This window comes from Bicyclus anynana, chromosome 6, assembly GCF_947172395.1.
Source record: "Bicyclus anynana chromosome 6, ilBicAnyn1.1, whole genome shotgun sequence".
Taxonomy (NCBI): Eukaryota; Metazoa; Arthropoda; class Insecta; order Lepidoptera; family Nymphalidae; genus Bicyclus; species Bicyclus anynana.
This window is the reverse complement of record NC_069088.1, coordinates 7,894,969-7,919,767: the sequence shown is the minus strand read 5'-3', so window position 1 is coordinate 7,919,767 and position 24,799 is coordinate 7,894,969. Positions and strand designations below refer to the sequence as shown.

Sequence of the window (24,799 nt, the reverse complement as noted above, 5' to 3'; positions counted from 1 at the left end):
AAGAAAACGTAGATGCTGTGCGTAAGCTGATTGAGGAAAATCGACATGTGACATACCGGGAAATTCAGGCAACTTTAGACATTGGCATGAGAATACAAATAATCTTGCATGAACGTGTAAAAAAGTTGCTTTCCCGATGGATACCGCATTCGCTCTGTGAACAGCAAAAAGCAGCTCGTGTTACTTGGTGCGTCAGAACCCTCGAAAGATTCCACGCAGGATCCTCAAATCATACAACATCGTATCAGGTGACGAATCCTGGATATATGCCTACAAACCCGACACAAAAAACCAGTCACGAGTTTGGGTGTTCGAAAATGAGTTAGAGCTAACAAAAATTGTTCGTTTACGGAGTGTTGCAAAAAAAAAAATGGTGGCCACGTTTGTCTCCAAAACCGGCCATGTTGCGAGTATTCCTCTTGACGGTTGAACGGTTAATGCAGAATGGTATGCTATAATTTTTTTGCCACAGGTCGTTTCTGAACTCCGTAAAGAGAAATGCAACCGCTGCGTCATCCTCCATCACGACAATGCGAGTTCTCACACCGCGCACAGAACAAAAGAGTTTTTAGAACAAAAAAACAGAATTATTAGATCATCCGCTGTACAGCCCCGACCTAAGCCCTAATGATTTCTATACTTTCCCTAAAATAAAGAATAAATTTACCTACAAAACGACCATTTTGGAAACCCCAACTTCCGAATGAAATGGTTGCCTCAATGATTGGTTCTATCGTATGGAAAAATGTGTCAAATTTCGCGGAGAATACTTCGAAAAACAATAAATACATTTTTAAATAGTAATGTTGTGTCACTTCCTTGATTCCCGAAATTTTCAGTACCGCCCTCGTATGTATAACATTGTTAAAAATTAAAAAAGGAGATAAATAAATGAGAGAGATGAAATTTAGCTGCACTAAATTACTCTTTACTCTAATTCTAACTTCTTAACATCAGGTTATTACTGAATTTTTTTTAACATTGTTCAATTTTACTTTACCTGATCAAATAATATTTACAAATTTTTGCAATCGGTTTCAAATGACAAAAAGACAGTAAATCGCGTATTTATTTATTAAGAAGACACACATAGACATCAGTAACTGAACAAAGAAAAGTGCGTGAATACAAAAATAAATAAACACATTATAACTTTTTTCCCGGAAAGGAAGTGTTATAGAATACAATATTAAAAAAATATTCTTAATTTATAAAATTAAAATTTTCGATGGAAATGTTGTCATACTTTATTAGTATTAAATAAAAACTTTACGAAACTAAAAGGGTTAACGTGCCTCCAACTGCTGAAGAACTTTCTTCAGTGTACTTTCTATACTTGAGATTTTTGTTTCATATTTAGAAAGCATATTTTTCATTTCGTCGAATTCGGAAACGTATGTCCTCTTGTTGATAATTATTTTGGCGTTTTTGACAATTTTTCTGTCTAATCTAAAAGCTTGACACTGTTCAAAGCAACATTTGCCGCTTTCTATATCTTCATAATCATCACCAAATTTCCCAGTTAGTTCAGGGTGTGGAATTTTTATTCTGTCGTTTTGGTTAGGTTTCACTGTTATTCGATATTGAGGCAGAAATGATGGGAATAAACTGATTCTTTTTGCCAAAGGTTTTATGCAAAGCATCTGTGGCTTGATAATGTTTAAATCTTGCAGAGAAGGGGGCAAACAGGACCAGCATTTTAGTGGTTGTGTATACATTTTTCCAATAAGCACACTTTCAAAATAAGATATAAGCTTAACTCTTGAGATGTGTCCCACTAGCTCAGCATCAGCTCTTATCTCCTGTGTATCACTAACTGCCAAACCATTGAGTAAATTAAACAAGACAATGGGAACCATGAATACGAAAACGATGAATATTATGTGACTTGTCACTGGAAATGTGCTGAATTTGATAGACCCAGCATCGAACTCGCCAGTCAACATTACAATAGTTTTAAATAGAGACCTTCCTGGATCTTCGAAAAACTCTTCCTCTTCTTCCTCCTCTTGGCCTGTATTATTAGGGTTTGGTGCTTTTTGGTCTTCCTGTTCTTCACCTTTTTTAAATAGCGTGTAGAAACTCAAAGCGAAAGCTATTATTAAAATGCAGTACCAAAGTAAAAATTTGAAGAAATTCCAAGAAACAGTTCGCAACATTACGATATTTGTTGAAAGGGTAGGAAATTGTCCTATGAGTAAAACAAGCTCCGCGGATGACAATAGAATAGCGACTGCAGACAACTGTTGCTTTGTGGATTCTGACGCTGAATCGTTACACAAAATCGCTGCCGTTACGAATATTAAGGCAATCTCCATTAAATTTTCAATACTTTGTAAATATCTTGTCGGCGACACTAGTAATTGAAATATTTCTCGAATTACTAGAAGTATTAGACCAATACAAGCTCCTACGTAGGTTAAAACATTTATTGCTTCTACGGACTTTGACTGTTGTTTGTCGACTCCATATCCCAATATTATATAGAGCATTAAACATAACCACAGAAGTGAATAAAAAGTTATGTTTGCATAAAAAAGACAGCTTATTCTTTGCCACTTTAAATAAAGAAAACTAGTTATTACTGGATGTTTCAAAAGTGGCCTCAATTCTTCGTTTCTAGTCATGTATAAAAGCGCTTCTGTTTCTGGAGCTAGAATAGCCTCATACTCTTTAACTGTATTGTTATTATTCGAGTTATCCATCAACGGCACTTTGCATAGCTCATTCTCTAAAGAGTTATTAGGATAAACGAGAAAACTGTATTTTATCCGAATTTCGTAATCTTCGTCACTCGGTCGTTCGCCATTTGTTTCAATGCATTCGTCCAAAAATGTTTCTAAAGTTCTTGCATTTATATCTGCTAACGGTGGTTCGTTGAATCTGTTATACAAACCTACGCAAGCCCCTTTTCTAAGCAGCTCTAAAACTGTATCATTATCTCCATTTCTGGCAGCATAATGAAGTGCGGTGTTATCTTTAATATCTTGATGATTAATGTTAATATTAACCTTAGGATTGGTTAACAGTAAGTTCAAACAGCCTTTGAAATCTGCTTTAGGGTTTTTACAAGCAGACTTCATACCTTTTACAGTCCATTGCACGAGAGATTCGCTGTTTACTGGATCAAATAAAGTTGACTCATTGTCAATAAACATTTTGAGTATTTTGCAATATCCGTTATAACAGGCGATAGCTATAGGACGTATCGTATTTCCAGAACATGTAGCATTTGGATCTGCTCCTGAATTAAGCAAAGTCAATGTAGCTCTTTCAAAACCCTTATCTACAGAAAGTTGTAACATGGTATTCATTCCGTTATTAGCCGCGAGCATTGGTCGATGCTCATTTCTTTTAACGAGTTCTTTAAAATCTTCATTAAAAATGTCTTCTTCATGTCGACTTAAATAAGAAAATAATTTGTCCACGTCAATAATTTTTTTTCTCTGTTCGTTTTCTGCCATGGATTCAAACTTCGCTATTAGATGAGGAAAAGCTTCTTGCAAATAATATCGCGCTGTTCTGCCGCGGATGTCTTTATAAAGATTCAAATCGACAGGATCCTTTGAATAATCTAAAATGTAAGTCACAATTCTTTCCAGACCCTGCTTTGCTGCTGAATAAACGGGAGTAATGCCTTTTAAGTCTGGAGAATTGGCATTGCATCCAGCCTTTAGTAGTCTCTCAACCATTTCTTCATATACGTCTAGCTCGCGTTCACGATCATCATCTAAGTCTTGTATATTTTTTATTGCCATGAGTAATGCAGTATTTCCTTTGCTTTTAATGTTCACGTCTATTCTGTCGTCTTCTAATAGTGCGTCCAATGCTTCAAGATTTCCATTTTCTACAGCAAAGTGTAGTGGAGCAGCGCCGTATGTTTCATTAATTCTATTCACTTGTACCTCATGTTGTAATAACAGTTTTAGAAACTCAATTTTATTAGGTTCTGAAACGGCTAATTCAAGACAAGTTTTATGATCAGGATATGGGTAAACATATTCAAGATCGACGGCGCCGTAGCTCACAAGTTTCTTAAACGTTGCGAAGTCATTAGCACGAAGCGCAGTCCTTAGTTGCACCTGAGGATCGTTTCCGAACAGGGAGCCGCCCCTGGACAAGCGGTTCGGCTTCATTTCGTAACTGTCCCGCGTCATGTCTCATAACACACTGGCATCTGGAACCAAAAATAATGTATCCGTTAAATAAGTCACCCAATTTTCCAATCGAAGGAAACATTTGGAGGCAACCGCTGCTCTGATGCCGTTAATTACTGCATTTAATCAATTTAACCTATTAACGATTGACATACTTTTCTTGCTTGTTAGTTAAAGTTTGTGGTTTCTGTGAAGGGATACTAATTCGTTGAACATATGGCTGACAATTTGATTAAAATCGCTAAGCTGTGTAAATTATCGTGTGAATCCAGCTTGATTGCCGCCTGGTAGCCGTTAGCTGCGTGTTAACCTTTGAAATAACAAGATACCGGTTTCTACGTAAAGCCTTCATTAGTACTAACTGGTGGTTATGATTCACAAAAGTTTATTTATGTACGACCAACTTTTGCCATGGCTTTTAAACTTTCCTCCTATCATTATCGTCATTATCGGATTTTAGAGCCGCCAAGCTGATTTAATGAGGGTAGGTGGAAATGGGGTTACTATGTTTGACTATGTGGTGGCGATCAGATAATCACAATGATCAGGGTCGACGGATTATGGTAGGCGTCCACAGATCGCATCGTACGTATCGCATCAAACGAATTGTAGTATTGTTATTTGTTTGTATAGAAATTCATACAAGTGAGTCCGTTGGTCCGCATCGTATGTATCGGATCAAACGCCTTTTTTCTACCGTAAAATTAATAATCCGTTTGATATGATGCGTCAGCTACGTACGATGTGGATCAGTGGATGCCTATCATAGTGTTCTATTTACAAAAATTGTACACGATATAATGAAGGTGCCATAATGGTTCAAATTCCACTTGGCATCAATTAATTACTCCTTTGCCACGCGCCGCTAGCGTACAATCAATCAATTGCTCCCATTTTTCGCTATTCTTCCGTTACTAACTTAATTGTGAAAAGATTTTCTTTTATGTGCTGAATACAAAATGAACCTTATATTAAAAGGAATTGCAACTACAATATGCTTATGCCTTATTAGGTCTAATTTGTATGAACTTTATAACGGTTTAATTGAATAGGTTAGCTATTAATGAAGCGTTTCATGGTAGTTTGAATACGGCATGTTTAATTAGTACGGTTTTGTTTGATGTACTATCTTTCTTTTATATTTGTACGTTATAAGTCTTACTGGATTTTTTAAATATAATATTTGGTATAAACTTTTTTCAACATATTTCGATACTGTTCCCTCCACATTAAAATACATAAAATAATTAATAATTTCAATCTCATCAAAGAAAATTATCTTTTCTTTCGGCGGTCTTTCTAATCTCAGACCTTCTTAAATCAGAATGGACTATTTTGAATATTAAAAAGATCGGTAGACTATTAAAATGTCTTTGATAGCCAAATGGCGCAGTGGTTAATGACCCTGCTTTCTGCATTCTTCAAGGCAAAGTTTGATTCCCAGAACTATAAAAATATTTGTGTGTTAAGCATGGGTGTTTTCCAGTGTCTGGTTGTGTGTAAATATCATAAATATTTATGATAATTGATAATGATTGTTATCAGGACTCATAGTCGTAACACAAGCTAAAGCTAACGAGTACTTTGGGGCTAGATGTCAATCACTACATTGCATATAACAAAGTCGCTTCCTCTGTCCCTATGTATGCTTAAATCTTTAAAATTACGCAACGGATTTTGATGCGGTTTGTTTAAAAGATAGAGTGATTGAAGAGCCCCGGCTTCGCACAAGTGCAATGCTGATACTAAAAACACACCACAGAAAAACTGTGAACGTTGTATACATATAAAAACATAGCAAACCGCTCCGGCTTCGCATGGATTCATCACCAATAATATTACACTAATATTATAAAGGCGAAAGTTTGTGTGTATGTATGTTCCTCCTTTACGCTGCGGCTACTGAAGCGATTTGGCTAAAATTTGGAATGGCAATAGATTTTACTCTGGATTAACACATAGGCTATTTTTCATACCGGAATCTATGGTTCCCGTGGGATTTGTTAAAGACTGAATTCCACGCGGAAGAAGTCACGGGCGTCCGCTAATATCTTAATATTTTTATCTCCGAAAACTAAACATAAATCCGCTCTAAAACATAATATGCAGACATATCTGCGATTTAGATGGTATCTCGTGACGGTACATTAGTAAACCAGAACCATTTGCCATGGCTTTCAGATTATTAAGAGAAATATTTGTCTTGGGCTTATTCTTGAATACACCGTGACTAAAGCTTACCTTGAGTTTGGTTATAATGACACACCTAACTGTACTTACAACTTCAACTTGAGATTAGACATATTATTCACGTACTTTGTGAGATTAAAATACTTATAGATAAATAACCTATTTATCGATCTTTATTGTCAATTTCTATGTATTTGAAACTGTTATTTATAATTTGTGGCCCCATATTTAAGAGTCAGCGGCAAAAGTCAAAGTTTTTATTGAAAAGTACGTACACGATTTTTTTTTATTTTTGATCAAAATTCGCTATCTATATGAAACCAGAAATACTTGAATAATTACAATATTCCATTTTGATTTACGGACCTTAAAAATATTGTCATTATGGTCGTCATCATTGCTTTTTTCTTTATTCTTATTATGCTTAATGCTTCTTCTCTATTTCTGCGTCTTTATTTTTTAATGTGATTCATACATAGGCATCATCTATTATACATATACCATATAGAAAAGATTCGGCTGGGGTATAAAATCTAATCCTACTAATATTATAAACGCGAAAGTTTGTATGGATGTTTGTTACTCGTAACGCCGCAACTACTGAACCGATTTGGCTGAATAGATTTTTAATAGACTTTTGGAATGTTAACAGACTTTACTCTGGATTAACACATAGGCTACTTTTCAACCCGGAAAAATCCATGGTTCCCGAGTGATTTGAGAAAAACTAACTTTCACGCGGACGAATTCGCGGGGGTCCGCTAGTATACATTTTAAATTATCGTATCGCGGTATTTGTCCTCCTCGTAAACGGCTGGACAGTTTTTTTTATGAAATTTTGTGTGCATATCTATCTTGAATATGCCAACATATGTTTTTCAAACTGCAAATAGTGAATAGTATTCCAAAATTCGATAGTTATTTATGCATTCCTAAATGTAAATAGATTATTGCTCGTTGTACGGAACAGTAGCAATGAGATTCCCCACATGTTTATAAACAACAATACCGTCCGTGCCCCCTTTCGTCAGATCGTGGTCAGCTATTGTTCGGTTTCGTTTCTCGCTTTTTGTTCGCTTTGTGATTTATTATCAGGTTATTTACGATTTTGTAATTTTACAAGTTCAGTATGTAAAGGCAGAATTCTAGACGGTGCTCTGTTTTGGTCTGGCTGTTTTCGTTTGTAATGAAAGACGATTTTGCATGCACCGTCTAATATATCCTAGGGTTAAAGTTTTATAGAATGAAGTTTTATGCAACGATGTTTTATAAGTAGGTACTATAAAATGTTACGGGGCTACAAAATCATCGCAAAAAGTTATCTGAATTTTGCCAAAAAATATCACACATGCATAATATTGTGTTTACTTACATTACATGTTATGTGTATATAGTTTATACTCTTTTCAGACTGATTGGAGGGAAATTAAAAGATATGGCAAATATTCTTTTCTAAAAAAAATCTGAAATTACGCTCTTAATTAGGTGTAAAGTAGAGAGAGACTCGTCTAAATATAGTGAATATTTGTCTCTGTTTTATTCACGTTTTTTGATATGAAACGAAATATTTACACGACTAAGTTAATCATTTGCACTATTGGCGGATATTTTTTTTTATAGTTACTTCTAGAAAATCAAACTTAAAAGATTTCTAACTGTACATTTGTGATTGTCGAAACTTGCATAAAATCCTAACCGAGTTTGGATTCTACTTCCACGTGAGCATTTCTTCTTCTTTAAGTTCAGTAAATTTCGTATAAAAGGTAGACTTCTTTTATCTTTAACGAGGCGAAATAAGTATGCAGCACTCGCGATACCGATTCCACTCTCGGATTTTTGTTCTTAATATCCCGTATACAACTATATACATATGTAACTAATATGGGATATGGAAAATAAAATAAAAATACGATAGAGGAACCGGTATAAGATATGTGTTATTTTACCTACTATATGTATTAAACTATTAGAGGTGTAGCCTTAATTGTACACACTATACGATATCTCTTGTTTTGTTCTACTGAACGGAACTAACTACAGTGAAATACTTTCGAGCATCGTTGTTTAGAAAAAAAAGCAATTTATAATGATTATCAACCACGCAATTATCATTACCAGCTTCCGTTGCTGTTGTGTATTATTATAGTATCTTCTAGCTCGTTTTGTATACATGTTATCTTTCTTTTATTTCATTATTGGTGGCCAGGCCGGTACAAGTGTTCTCTCTTTTATTTTTTTTTATTTTGTATAAGCAAGCGCTTAGCTGCAATCACGCCCCATGGTAAGCGATGTTGCAGCCTATTGTGGAACGCGCTTGCCTAGAAGATGCCTATTCACTCTTGACTTGAAGATACCCATGTTGTAGGAGCTGGGAAAACGGAAGCTGGAAATGCATTCCACATCTTTGCTGTGGGTATAAGAAAAGAGGAACTAAACCGCTTAGTACGCGTCCGAGGAATATGGATGACGTAGCGGTGTAGATGTCTGCGATGCCTAGCAGTCCTGTGGTAGAATGGCGAAGGTGGCACAAGATCATACAGTTCCTGAGCGCACTCCCCGAAATATATCTTGTGTATTTTATTTTATAATTGTTGACGACGCCTATTCAATCTATACTTCTATACTAATATTATAAAGAGGTAAAGTTTGTAAGTTTGTAAGTTTGTCACATTTTTTAAATGGGGTAATCTTCGGAACTACTGGTCCGATTTTAAAAATTCTTTCACCAGTAGAATGCTACATTATCGGGGAGTGCTATAGGCTATATTTTATATTAATATCATATATATTAGCCGAGTTATCACAATTTTTGTCATACAGGTCGGACTGAAAATCCTCTTAAACAGACTTATTCGCATGCGCTGCCTTAACTATTGTGTAAAATGGAAATTAATGTATGGAGACTTTATGTATCTTTAAAAGTTCTACAAAAAAGTCCGCGACACCATATATCTATTTTCTATATATTAGCAGATATAGTACCTTTTGTGTTTTAAAAATTATTAATTTTATATACTTAGGTTTACGTCATTATTTACGCAACTAAACTATAATCCTTATTAAAATAAATTATTTAATAATCACAAGGATATTATGGAGATAAGATTTCCCCTTTACAGTATGTTAATTACTTAAATAGTTTCGGAGATAATACAAAATTTCTAAAAGACGCAGAAATTCCGCTATATGACGCCCGGCGCTTTCATTTACGTAGTTCCCGTTCCCGTGTGTATATGGGGATCAAACATAGCCTGTGACACTCGCAAATAACGTAGCTTTCTATTGGTAAAACAATTTTCCAAATCGGTCCAGTAGAACCAGAGATTACCTTCTAAAACCACACAAACTTTACCTCTTTATATTATTAGCATAGAAGTAACTATTTCCCTTGGTAATCGCACCACTCTCGAAGGGTTGGACCGATTTTGCTAATGTTAGGAGTAAGATAGACAAGTTACAGAGTAGGGTAGGGTACGGGTCGGGAAGCGTAGGGGTAGTGTAGGGGTTGGTTAGAGGTACGGGTGGGATAGGGTACGGGGAGGGGTAGGATGGGGGAAGGGTGTAGGTAAGGTAGGGGTAAGGTAGGGGTAAGGTAGGGGTAGGGTAGGGGTAGGGTGGGGGTAGGGGTAGGGTAGGGTAGGGTAGGGTAGGGATAGGGTAGATGTAGGGGTTGGGTAGGGTAGGGTTGGGGTAGTGGTAGGGTAGGGGTAGGGTAGGGTAGGGTAGGGGTAGTAGTAAAGTTGACATCGAAATTTACGCGGACGAAGTCGCGGGTGTGGAAGTGTTTTTATAATTTACGTATTGACTAGCGGACGCGCGACTTCGTCAGCGTGGAATTCAGTTTTTCACTCACTCCGTGGGAACCTTGGAGTTTTATGGGATAAAATATCTATTTCAATTCCAAAGTTCAGCCAAATCGCTTCAATAGTCGCAGCGCAAAGGAGAAACAAACCTTCGCACTTAGTGTGGAATTCATAGACGTTGTCATGTTGTTCATAGCGGGATCATTCAACCGCTGAGTCGATTTTAACTTCTATTTGTTTGAGAATTTGACACTCAGCGGGTGAATGATCCCCTGGAGGTGCCCCTAGAACGTCTATGAATTCAACTGCTAAACATCTATTTTTTTTGTGTGCAATAAAGAATATATCTATCTATCTATCTATACACTTACACACAAACTTTTGCCTCTATAACATTAGTGTGATTTTTTCTTATTTTTTTTAGATCGCAAAAAACGCAACCTTATCGCTTCCTAACGATCTCTACCAGTCATATTTAGGATTTAGCTAATACGAGAACAGTATATAAAATAAAAATACTCATATATCTTTTTCATAGAGTTATGTTCCTTATTTTAATTTTTGAATATAGATTGACTCACCTAGTTTTACCAAGTTGTGCTAGTTTGCCTGCCACTGCATTACATTTAACTGCATTATTATTGAACTTCCTACTGTTATGTAGGTATGTGCAAGTTCTCACCAAAACTCAATCGTTACTTTAACACTTGTGATTTTAGATAAAGATTTATCTATATACTTTATCAAAAAATATTTTGCATCGAAGTGTTAGATTAGATCTTATTTTACGAACGTCTCCGTATTATCATTCGTCTCAACTCCAAAATAACGTGAAAGTTATTCTGCAATAATAACATAACCTAAATGTTGATTGTATTACTAAATAGTATAAAACAAAGTCGCTTTCTCTGTCCCTATATTCCTATGTATGCTTAAATCTTGCAACGGATTTTTATGCGGTTTTTTTTTAAAAGATAGAGTGATTGAAGAGGAAGGTATAAACATGTACAAATAGTGACCCGCCCCGGCTTCGCACGGGTGCAATGCTGACACTAAATACACTACAGAAAAACTGTGAACGTTGTATTTATATGAAAACATAGCGGCCCGCTCTGGTTTCGCATGGGTATCACTCTAATATTAAGTATATAGGTGAAAGTTTGTGTGTACGTTCCTCTACGCTGCGGCTACTGAAGCGATTTAGATAAAATTTGGAATGGAAATAGATTTCACTCTGGATTAATACATAATCTACTTTTCATCCCGGAAAATCCATAGTACCCGTGGGATTTGTGAAAAATTGAATTCCACGCAGACGAATTCGCGGGCGTCCGCTAGTTAAATCAAAAAGTATTGATTTGCTGTAAATGATAGACAATCCATTCTAAACAAAAAGCACAATAATAGAAATTCACGACCAAGGATGCCTGTCAAAATAAAGGTAAATTATTGTTCACCATCGTTGGCATAAACAACCTTACGAAGAGAACCTACAGAAGTAGGTATTCATTTTAAATTTACCAGATTTTTATTTATACATTTTTGAATGACTAAGAAAGTAAGCGAAGGTGATCGAGTAAGTATGGGAATGTTGTATGGATGAATCAGAATTTTTCATTTCAATTGAGATCTTCTTATTGCCATAAATATTATATGCAAATTTTAGAACAGTTTAAAGTGGTCAATAGGTTACAGTGAAAATCATAAACGCTCTAGGGACACCCCCAGGGGATCATTCATCCGCTAAGTGTCAAATTCTCAAACAAATAGAGGTTAAATTCGACACTGAGCGATTGAATCCCCTGGGGGTGCTCCTACAACGTCTATGAATTCTACTGTTAGACTGATCAATATTACCGTATTCTTGTTTCAAAGTCAAAGTCTAAGTCAAAATTCATTTATTTCAAATAGGCTTAGTTTACAAGCTCTTTCGAAACATCAGGTAATATAAAACTTAAGATAATGGTGAATAATTATTCAAAAACTTAAAATTATATTACTCGTACCCATAGAGTCGTTCTTAATTTTAATTGCGAGTTAGTTTAATATATGCATGCGCGCTCACCAGTTTTTACGTGATTCACTTGAAATCACATAACGGTACTCATGTACCTCAGCGACCTCAACTTCAATGGCGCTTAAATAAATAGTAGATAGAGGTGCATACCGTTTATCATATTTACCTGCATAACAAACTAAATATACCTATCTACGGACTGCAAAGAAATTGATAATTATATATTGACAGCCAGTTGTCACTAAATCACAGTCATAGCTAAAAGCACTTAAAAAAAATGATACCACAGCCCTAGTAAGAGAATGTAAGAACATATTGAACTCTGGCTAAAAGTACTAAAGTGACCATTGCTGGGTTCCCGAACAACAAGGAAACAATGGTAATGAAAAAGCGGACGAGCTAAAGCTATGATGGGAACAGGTCTCGAATTCCATTAACCGGAGCCCTGCCTACCCATTCCATACACAATAACAAAGGTTATTGAAGGAATCACAAAACGAGAATCTACGATGGAACAGCTCGACAAAATACAGACAATCGAAAATGTTCCTGAAGTCATTCGACAAGAAGAAAACAAAACAAGTTACAATGCAGAACCAATATAGCTCTGATAACAGACATGACAACTGGACATTGTCTGCTCAATAGACACCTGAAGATAATATAAATCAAAGAAGATCCATCCCTATAGCTGAGTGTCCCATGTTCGCGCTGGTAAGATGGGAGTTACTAGATAAGGATACATTAAATGAAGCAGAGCTAAAGAATCTCACCGTAGAGGATATTGTCAGGTTCACGAAGGATACAGCCTACAGGTATACATTTAAGGGGGGAACACTGTCGAGACAACAGTGAACCTGTATCCTATACTATGGGAATTAGGTGGAGTAGTTCCTAATTAGATCAGATCACCCGTCTGGTCTCGTCAGACGTCTGCAAAATATAATACGCGAGCCATATTGAATCGTATCAAGATGGCTTATTTCTGTCTTTGTTTTGTGATCCGATCTATTGCAAAAGGATCTGAAGTATACGAGCATAGTAGGTATGTTGTAATGTAGATCCGACTTTAGATATATGATTTTGAATCCGTGGAATTGGTTATGGTTGCCACATATCCGGCACTTGGCCAACTAAATTGCTAAACAGTAAAAGCCTTCCGTTCCGCACACGACAATTCAATTTGGGTCTGCTTTCCGTTGAGTAGGTCGGGCCTTTTTTGTCAACATTGTGCTTGATTTGTTTTGCCCTAAAAATGACATTCAAACACTTTCTTTATTTCTTCTGATTTGATCATATGTGTACTTATTCGATTGAAGATAACGGAAAAGTAAGAATCATCTACCTAAATCAGGTAGGTGGTTTATAGTTAGTAGAAGTCCGCTAAGAACATGTTTTGCGAGAAAGGCCGGATTAAGAAGGTTTTGGTTTAAGGGTGGACAAAGTCGCGGGCGTCCGTTTCATATAATCTAATCGTAATCTTGTAATATTATACTACGAGTATGATAGGTACATCATGTAGAAGTACTAAGCTGACGATGTCTGTTTATTATAGAACACGATACTGTGATTGCTTTGCCTGCATTCAATCGATTCCGCTGAACTCCCGTATCAAAGTGCTTAATAGCCCATAAAAATTCACATGAAATGGCGTATCATTTACGATACCCTGAACTGTACAGCGGGCGTGTAAGACGAGGCTGCTGTATTGAGTTTCTATTTTGAGTCTTTGGTTCTGTGTCAGTCGTTTTCTGATTAACAGTTTTTACCGAGATCACTGCTACATTTAAACTTGGTGGCGCGCGCGCAAAACACTTTCCATCTGTTGTTACGCACGGCGGACACCCAAAACGAATTTGTTCGCTTCGTATGTTTTCGTTTTGTATTGTTTCCGTTATGCCCGAAATATCACTCGACGAAATGAGATAAGTTTCCGTACTTTTAGAAAGGAGATAATAAATGTATTCCATGTTTACTAATAATACAGGTAATGGATATTAGATAGATTTATACGCTATAAAATCATTATCATCATCATATCAGCCGATGGACGTCCACTGCAGGACATAGGCCTTTTGTAAGGACTTCCAAACATCACGATACTGAGCCACCTGCATCCAGCGAATCCTTGCGACTCGCTTGATGTCGAGTTGCCGTCCATACAAAGTTTTGCCCAGTACTCACCACGATGGGCATGCGGCGGGTTGGTCAGCGCAGTGCTAGATTACTCGCGCCGGTGTCGCTGCTGCCCGACACCGGCCTAAGGCATTTCATAATCTAGCCTGTGGGAATGGATATACCGCCATTCGTCGCTACAAAATAGCCGAGATAATTTAAAAAGATTGAAACTAGGTACCTAAATATACATAATACGAATCTATAGAGAGAATCAAGTGCTGAGCTTCGTACCTATCCATAAAGAACTGTGGCACAGAATACATATTATATTATATGTGCAATGTAGGTACATGTACAAGTAATGTACACTTTTAATTTAATTCTGTCCATTCAGATTTGAGATAGGACACATAAAAAATCATTTCCAGTCGATATCTCTTATTCATATATTAAATCCAGTACAGTTACATAAATGTATCACTCCAATGACGTAGGTAGTGGTCGAGTAAAATGGCTATTTTGCTGTTGCTAATTTGCGTCTTTGAAATTTTTCAAGTGTATAATAAAAATCATTCGATATTTTCCAACCAAAATTCATTTGATATTTTCCATAAGATACATTCGGGAAGAGATAGCTGTAAACTTTTTAATGTTCAGTCTAATAGTGATAGTAATATAATTATTGATGTTTGGTTGTTTAGTTGACACGCCCAAGTATCTATTATAGTATACTTATAATAAAACTGTAACAGGTTCTGTACATGGAAGATATTTTGAAAATTTTAGATGCAAGGCAGTATTGAAGCCAAAAATATTATTTTTTTTATTTTTGAGTCTGTCTGCCCGTTTTTTTTTGACCCGGCATCACACTGAAACTTTTTGTGACCATAATAGGTACGGAGAAGCTATACCTTTAGCTTTTCTTTGTCACGAAAATAAAATTACAAAGGGGTGAAACAGGTTGAAAGTTTCTGACAATTCCTTCATTTTACAAATTACATGTGCAAAAAATGGTATGTTTACTACAAGAAAAATATTAAAAAAAATTTAAATCGACATTTTTTTTACCCCAAAAGGTCAAAAGGGGGTTGAAGTTTTTTTAAATTAAAATCGTTCATGTTTGAGTTATATGTCTGTAAAATGATAAGTGGACTATTTATTATAAGAATAAAACATTAGAAAATATAAAGAGAAGGGGGATGAAACAGTAAGTTTACACCGATTATCACGCGGACGAAGTTGCGGGCGTTCGCTAGTGTACAATATACATGTATTAGAAGTCAGAGGTGATAACAGGTAGGTAACCAAATTGAGTTGTATGCGGGCACCCGTTTAGTTTTTCTGTGACGGAAACCAATAATGTATTCATGGGACAAAGGAGAGCGTATTATGCATTATTCTCCGTCCCATATTTGGCACCGTGGCCCACTGTGGGCGACCCAGTCACCAGCAATAATGCATAAAGTCATCGATGTTATTAATCGCATACCGAAGGTAATAACATCCACTTGTAAACACAGTGTTGTGATTCTGTGATTCATTATTTTGTAGTAGAACCTGTTTTGTTTTGTCTGAGGTTATCATAGCTCAAAAATAACTAAACCATTACTTGAATAAGGTAAACAAATACAGCCACAAATGAGTATAAATTAAGTGACTCTATAAAATCCACGTGGATATCTACCTAAACTTAAATATTTACATCACTATTCAGTACCAGAAACGATATAGTTATCATCAATCATTAAGTATATAATTTGTATTACTTAGTAGAGATATGAGAGCCGTGATAGCCCAGTGGATAATATGACCTCTGCCTCCCATTCCAGAGGTAGTGGGTTCAAATCCGGTCCGGGGCATGCAACTCCAACTTTTCAGTAGTGTACATTTTAAGAAATTAAATATGACGTGTCTCAAACGGTGAAGGAAAAACATCGTGAGGAAACCTGCATACCAGAAAATTCTATCAATTCTCTGAGTGTGTGAAGTCTGCCAATCCGCATTGGGCCAGCGTGGTGGACTATTTGCTTACCCCCTCTCATTCTGAGAGGAGACTCGCCGAATAGGAGCCGAATATGGGAGGGATAATAATAAATAGAGATTTGGGTTTTAATTTTCTTGTATTAAATACTGAGTTTTAAAAATTATCAGCTCGGAATTGGGGAGTTGTCACGCCATCCCCCGTGCCTCAAAGAGCACATTAAGCCGTCGGTCAAGCTGACCTATTAACTAACTTTTTTCTATGTATCTAAATCAATAATAACCGCAAGCTGTTAAAATAGGCTGATAATTATGATATACTATGACCAAAAACTTATGTTTCAGAATTCTGAAAACATTATATTTTACTAACACATGTAAATGCTACGAGTCTTTCAAGCAAACTCTCCTTCTTTTTAATTTTGCGACAAAAAGTAGTTTGTTCTACTCCACTATCTATTACTAAATTTCTTAATAATCTTGTTTAGCGGTAGCAAACCTTACATTGCATTGGTACTCAACATTAAATAAGATCACATTCAAGGGCTAACTTTTCATTGAATAAAAGAAAAGTTGTTGTTCTACTTAGAGTACTCAGATATCATATTTTTTTTTTTATTCTTTACAAATTAGCCCCTGATTACAATCTCACCTGATGGTAAGTGATGATGCAATCTAAGATGAAGGCGGGCTAACTTGTAAGGAGGAGGATGAAAATCCACACCCCTATATATAAGTAGGTACGGTGACAGTTGCCCTATGATGTCTATAATACGTGCTATTATCGCGAAACGCGGCCAACTTTCAAGAGCGAAACGAACTGTCACCCGCACCATGCTATCTGAAAAACACTTTAGATGTTAAATTTCACCATTGCAGTTTTTTTGAATCGCAGAAATACCTACTCGTATCAACGCGTAAGTTTAGTAGTCTATGAATTGCAGAGCAATTCAACGGTCTCGTATATCGAACAGTTACTCTAATATCTAACGAGAATAGAAGGTACGCTTTAGACCCCTTTCATTCGCCACACTGAATAAGCAATGGACTTGCACACATAATTTACAAATTTAACTCCGCAAACAAGTCCGCAGCACGGGATATAGCCGTGAGAAAATGGTAACCTATGGAGATATAATCGATGTTTCAAGATGATTGGTGGTTCAATCGATTTTAAATATTGAGAGAGCAGTTGTCTATTCTTACATCTTTAGGTCTTTAAGGTCATCTTAGATGTCCATCATTATCTTTTGTGAGTTTGTCAATTTATGTTGAGTTAACCAATTTATGTTGTTAACAAATAACTGGTGGTAGAGTCTTTACAAATATTCAAACTTGACGTTTCAAAAGTGCTTTTAAACTAAGCCTACTTGAAATAAATGAATTTTATTTTTTTTATTTTAAACTGTCTCTTTGTTCAGTGGTCAGACTATGCATGCTTATTGGATCATGTATCATGCGGGATCATGAGGTCCTAGGTTTGAGTCCTCGAGTATGAAATATTGAGCTTTTCTTTATCTTAACAAATTTTCAGTAGCAACCTGAAGTTGGGAAGATGGTGGTACAAGTACTTTCTCGTGTTTCTAAGAGTTATTATTATCATTAGAAATAACATCTGATAGTGGTCGATACAAAGTCAAACATTACCACATTAAGCCCACCAATTCGCTTTGGAGTAACGAGATGGTTCGAAGCACCAAAATCCCTGCCCTATCCCATAAGTGGTCAGCTGGACTATTCGCTAACTTTTTGGAACTTTAGTGAATATATACGAAATTTACTATTTAGCTATTTGTAGTGATTCATAAGTCACAAGATTTCGTATTCACTATTAATTTAATTGCAAAGTTATGAAAATTAATAACCAGTGTGTTTGATATTTTGTGTGTTTTCGTTAACAATGGGTTTTACGGAATACGAAAAATGCGGCTCTTATTGATTTAATGTTAATTAGGTGGCTAATAGATCAAAGTTAGTGAATAAGACAGCTGGTCCTGTAGTGCGCCATTAAAAAGGGCAGATGATGTTAACAAATTACAGTGACAATTTTCATCAATGCTTTGTATTAACGACTAGTGGACGTCCGCGTTTTCTTGCGCCCTTAGACCTCCTTAATCCGACCGTCTTGCAAAATCCGTTTTTAGTGGACGTCTACTACCTATGAACTATTTTCCTGCCAAATTACAATTTTGTGCGTCAACCGGTTTTCAAGATATCGTGATGAATGCCCTTTGGCATTTATAAATTAAGATTAAAAAGCTATGCGTGGGTAGGTACGAGAAAGCTGTATTACCTAGATATGTGGGCATTTAACCGTGCACCTGACTCTTGTAACCTAAAACCTGTTAGTTATATCTAACGCAACCGCAATAACAGATACTAATGCATAGACAGTAGTAAATCAATAGTACCTACCCAGAGAGCCTAGACTAGGCTGTGATCTAACCTGTTTGAACCAAATGGCCACGACTTGCTACTTTTATTACGTTATAGATATAGGCAATATTTACTTGCAACAGTCCAAAGCTACAAGACGCTTAAAAGATTATCTCCAAATTACTTTATAAAATTTATTTGAATAAAACTATTTTTGCGCCTGAAATTAAAAATAATCACAAGTCAATGTTTTATTTTATTTATTGTGGGCTCACAAACAACATAAATTAATATATTATTTAGTTCAGACAATGTGTTCTATAATAAAACATGACAACAGCTTACAAACCACAGATTAGGCAGTATTATAGGTAAGGTAAACACTATGTTAAATGGAAAAATAAGACAATGATGATGAGTGAGACTAAATTTTTCACCCATAAGTGGTCTCACTCATTGTAATCGATAAATATTTAACCATTTACGAATTCTCGCTAAATTGTAGCAAACTAAAGTTTCAATTTCTATAATCACAGATATTTATTTCTCATTTTGTTTATTTGTTAATCCTATTACGTTTATTTGAGCTTTTAATCCGAAAGTTTACTACATGGTTATTTTATTTTGTAGGTACATACATTTAGTCAAAAGTTTATGAATTGCTAATGTACATTTTCTAGTAGTTAGTAGTTTATTTATTATTTAGTTTGTGAATAAAACTTTTCGCCTGACTATTTGTTTTGGCTGCACGCATATTCTGTTCAATACTTTAACATTCTTATCGACTGCGAATCTAGACTCATAAGCGTAAAGTCAATAGCTTATATTCGTAGCATTTTGTATCTAACAATCTGGGATTGGTTGAGCTTAGATACACCAGTTTATTTAACACGTTAGCCCACTTTATCAATTACCATAATACCTATATCCCGCGAGAACTGCGCCGGCCGTATGTCCTGCATCATCATAAATAATATGACGTCATCGGCCTTGTTTGAGGGCTTGCTAAGATCCCACTTCAATGTTTACACCCACATATGTTTATATTATTGCTCAATTTTTTCGCCCATATAAGTAGTCTCACTCATTGCCATCGATAAATATTTGAACATTTACGATTTCTGCTAAATTGTCGCAGTCGAAAGTTTCCATTCCCGTCTGAATTTTGAAAAATATCTGTAAGCTCCCTTTTTGTAGAAAATGCTTAAATTTACCTAATTAGTTTACAATAAAATCATTTTTGATACGTAATTAAATTTAGGTGAGTTATCGTTTTAACTCCAATTTGTTCTCCATTACGTTTGCAGAACCCTAGAGATGTTGCATGTTTTGTTTTTAATTGTTCGTGTAGTTTGTTCAAAAAGAGCACCTTCTTTATATTGGACTGGTTTTATTATGTTTCCGAGTTATTTGTGCGGAATAAGTAAAAAATACAACGCTTTTCGAGCACTATACAAAAAAACATGTCCGCGAATCCGAATTGCGCTTAACTTGTAAATTCAATTGAATAGTGACTTTTCTGGATCACCTAAATGGAATTCGTATTTGAATTTCAACCCACCTGAAGGAGGACGAAGGATAAAACAATGATATCACTTTTCACAGTCACTTGTTCACTTGTTAACTTTGATCGCTATTGGTGTGTCAGCAGTGAGCAGTGCCGCTAAAGCCGCTCGTGCAGTTCGCTCGCAGTCGAACTCGAAGTGAGGCGGCGCGCGCGCAGAGTGGGAGGCGACGAGACTTGCTGATCCTAGCACTGGCAAACTCAATTACCGCTCGTGGACTCGTATTGCTCTACACGTCCGTTGTTCAGCCTTTTGAATCATCAATCTATTGACCCGCACTGTTGTGGAACTTTAATGGCGGATTAATTCGTCAACTCCTAAAACAGATACAAATAATTGGTAGTTCGATACGCGTTTGGATTGTTTGGCCTGAATTTGTACCTAATCGGAACTTTTTGGCGTAGGTATATCTATTGTTTATTATAGATTTATCATTGATGGTATATTGAAGGCTGATACCGATTTTGTTACGCTAGTTCTGAAAATAAGTGAACTAAAATTATGTTTAGGCTTTCTCTTTAGAAAATTAAAACTAGAGAATTGACTGATACATTGAGGAAAGTATGGCGCAGGGTGGCAGTCAGTCGCGTTTTTGGCTGGTGACAGGCTTCGGCCGTGGCTAGTTGCCACAATACCAGCAAAGACGTACCGCCAAGCGATTTAGCTTTCCGGTATGATGTCGTGTAGAAACCGATAGGGGTTTGAGATGGAAGCGCATCTTAGATTGCATCATCACTTACCATCAGGTGAGATTGTAGTTAGGGTCTAACTTGTAAAAAAACGTTTAAGCTTGCGTTTTAGAAAATAAATAGTAGGAAATTGACTAATACGTGGGGGAAAATATGGCCCGGGGTCGCAAGGCAATCATTTGTCGTAGCCACCTATATTCGTCACGGTGTTACCTGTTACCGCATCAATTGATCGCCCATCTATCTAAGCTAACGATCATCTAACAGCTTAAACAACCAGCAGGTTATTGGGCAGCTGCTGGTCAAATAAAAAATAAGACATCGCTCGATCCATTGACTTGCCTTATGTGTCTGTATTGTAATAAATATATTATAGGTATTATGATGAGACCATGGTGTTGGTCATTGGTCAGTAATGTACCACTTTGTTCTTTGTTTATTACGGAACCTACGGAAGCAAACAGAAGACATTGCGACGTTATTAGATGGGTTGTGGTTATCTAGATTTAGATATAGGTAGGTATTATAAATATTTAGTAGTTTTTTGTACACCACCATTTTTGTTTTTTTGATTAAGAAGACATCTAATTGGTAGAAGCACACGATCGATCGATAGAATTATGTAGAGACCTTAGAAATTCGGATTTCAACAAAGAACATATTGTTTATCTAGATTGGTCAGGTATTAATTAGTATAGCCTTAAGTTTTTGTAGTGGGCGGAGCGGTTTTTCGACAACCTGTAGGCGGTTCTTTTAGTTCGATGCTACGTCACAGCTTGCAAGGTTGAGTTACTCATTGCTTGATACTCCAATATTTAATTCATCGCGGTTATTGTTATCAGAGAGCATCATTTATAGGGGATAAATTATGAAATCATCTAATATCTGGGATTTTATAGTAGATATACTTAGTCTAAGCATAAGACAAATCTGATACCATCCGTAGGTATATGCATGTAATTCCAATGATAAATTATTCTTTAATTCCGATGATTAAGTATATAGATTGAATTAAAACTACGCTAGTTGTTTGACACATTCAACCTTCATAATAAAGAGATTCCTTATTTGTTTAAAATGTTTCAAACATATTTACTTGTTTTAACTAAAAGTGATCTGATGCATTTTTATGGCATTTTAGGAATAATACGAGTAAATAAATTCCGTTATTAGTCCAACACGCTCAGAATTCCTATGAGCATACCGTGTAAAGATTTGACCTGTTATGCATTATCTCATATTGGTCTCCCATTAATGCATTCCATGAAAGTGACTCATTTGAACCCCAAACATCACTTTATCAGTAAAATATTTTTGGATGTTCCAAAATAGGTTTAGTAGATTACTATACTTTAAAATTATATACAATTACAATTGTATGGATGTATGTATGGATATTTAACGCAACTATTGAAACGATTTGGCTGAAATTTGGAATAGAAATAGATTTTACCCTGGATTCCATCCCGGAAAAATCAATGTTTCCCGAGGGATTTGTCAAAAACTAAAGTCGCGGGCGTCCGCTAGTAATATTTATATTGTATATTGTACCTACCTATAGATACCTAGTTAATATTTTTGTAGCCGAATGTACTTTTATGTAAAGATAAACAGTTAAATCGTTTAGAAAGTATCAGTAATTATTAAGTTCAGAGTCCAAAGAAGCGTTTGTTTACTTTTGTTTAACTTTATTTGTATTCATTTGATTTCTAATTTGCTCCACTCGTAAAGTCTGTCTTTATTCTTTGGGTAATTAAACTTATATTTTTCATCATTTCGCTGCTGAACACCCGAATATTATTTTAAATATCATATAAGGATCCCAGATTGCTTATGCTTATATCATACTAATATTATAACTATAAGTTTGTGTCTATGTGTGTGTGGGTGTGTGTATGTGTGTGTTTGTTGCATTGCGGTTACTGAAGCATTTTGGCGCACGATGTTTTTTCCTTCACCGTTAGAGACAAGTGCATTTTAAGAAATTAAATATCTAATTTCTCGTCCACTGGGTCAAAACATCTTTAATTTTTCACGTCTGAAATGATTAAAAAAAAACATAAATACAGCCGAACGTAAAACCTCATCCTTTTTGGAAGTCGGTTAAAAATGAAAAATGAATGTGATGAGTTAAAAATTTTAATTAAGGTTATAGATGATATGTCATTATCATCATCATCATCATATCAACCGATGGACGTCCACTGCAGGACATAGGCCTTTTGTAGGGACTTCCAAACATCACGATATTGAGCCACCAGCATCCAGCGAATCCCTGCGACTCGCTTGATGTCGTCAGTCCACCTGGTGGGGGGTCGGCCAACACTGCGCAGATGATATGTATTAAATTACAATCATGTATCTTTATTTTCCAGGTCAACAACGTAGACGAAGTGCTAGAGCGGCACAACGACTTTCTGGAGTCGTGTCTCGGAGACTGCATGCTGACCAGCCCACAGCTACTGAAGGCTGTCACCACACTCTGTCTTGTCTGTGTGCAATTTTGCACCTTTATGCAGGTACTCTATGTAATATATTGCCTCTTTTACCACTAGCTTTTTTTTTTTTTTTTTAAATAAATATACTTAAACAATACACATCACTATTTAGCCCCAAAGTAAGCATACAGAGTAGCTTGTGTTATGGGTGCTAAGATAGTTGATATTATAATATTAATATACAATTATATACTACATATAAATACTTATATAATGTATAAATACTCACAGACACTGGAAAACACTCATGCTCATCACACAAATATTTTTCCAGTTGTGGGAATCGAACCCACGGCCGTGGATGCAGAGAGGCAGGGTCACTACCCACTGCGCCACGCGGCCGTCAAATTTAATTAACTTGAACTGTATTTCTTTTTAATAATTTCCTTATCTTTTAAATATTACCAATATTCCCATTCCCCTCCAACTAATCGGGATATACTATATTAGGAGTGGGTACGACAATAGGCCAGCGGGAATCGAACCACCACCCTTCGGTGATTAGTCCGACCGCTTTAATGTTAAGCTATTGAGGCTGGATGAGATATGTATATTTAGTAGGGTGAAATCTGGCAACTCAAAATAAAAAGCTAAAATTTCAATTTTACTTACAAGTTCAATTTGGATGTCAATACAAGGTCAACTTTATGACGTCATTCTAAATCCAACATGGCGCCATTTCTAAGCGGGCGGACTAGTTATTTTTTAATGCACTTCTACAATATGGGTATCAAATTTTTTCCTATAAAAGTCATTTTAATTATGGGAATAGTTAAGAAGATGACCACCTGAAATGAAGCCTATAGCTATCGACTACAAAAGAGCAAATTTTCACAGGCCATAGAGAATATGACAGGAAAAATTACAATGTGCTGCCCTATAGCCGTCAATCCACTCGTCCGTCGTCCAATCTCGTCGGAGTTGTCGCAGTCCCATCTCTGTCATACTAACGCAGTGAAAGAAATAGCGGTATTTCCGGTTACGCCGCTATTGGTTGAATTTTGTCTTTTCCCTTCCCGAGATTTCCTCGTTGGTTGCATTTATTATTATGCAGTTATTTATTATTTCCTTTACCCTAGATACTAATTTATTTCAAACTTTTATATCGATTATAACCCAATTCAGTCCCGCTGAAATAAAAATATTGCTACTGAATTGTCTATAAAAACAAAATTTGTGTTTGTGTATATATGTAAATTAACCATTCCTTAGCTGTTAACTGTGTATACTAACTATATAACTAATTTGTATAATCTGGTTGTAAATCTAAAGGTACCTACTATTTTTTTTTAACTCAGGCCGAATAAAATATACAAGGTTTTCACTACAACTTTCATTTCTGCAATGTTCTGTAACGTTCGTTTTACTAATTTAAAACAAACTGGAGTGAATCCAAGTGTATTCGT

The 24,799-nt window shown here is 35.9% G+C and overlaps 2 protein-coding genes across 3 annotated transcripts in view; one reads left to right on the top strand and one right to left on the bottom strand.

Annotated features, from left to right (window-relative positions):
• The window catches only part of LOC112051485 (gamma-tubulin complex component 2), a 50,353-nt gene that overhangs the window by 12,633 nt on the left and 12,921 nt on the right, over nucleotides 1–24,799 (top strand). For both annotated transcript variants that reach the window (XM_024090153.2, XM_024090154.2), the window contains exon 13: nucleotides 23,271–23,414. In XM_024090153.2, coding sequence (XP_023945921.2) covers nucleotides 23,271–23,414 — 144 coding nt within the window. The remainder of the gene's footprint in view (nucleotides 1–23,270; nucleotides 23,415–24,799) is intronic.
• Nucleotides 1,052–20,399, bottom strand: LOC112051484 (transient receptor potential cation channel protein painless). The gene is made up of 2 exons (XM_024090151.2): nucleotides 20,203–20,399; nucleotides 1,052–4,177 (listed from the first exon to the last, which is right to left on the bottom strand). Exon 2 carries the CDS (start codon nucleotides 4,155–4,157, stop codon nucleotides 1,287–1,289), a length of 2,871 nt encoding a protein of 956 aa, XP_023945919.2. The 5' UTR covers nucleotides 4,158–4,177; nucleotides 20,203–20,399; the 3' UTR covers nucleotides 1,052–1,286.

Bases quoted from the DNA above. Each gene is read 5' to 3' on its own strand.
- LOC112051484 (XM_024090151.2), bottom strand. From the start codon at position 4,157: ATGACGCGGGACAGTTACGAAATGAAGCCGAACCGCTTGTCCAGGGGC.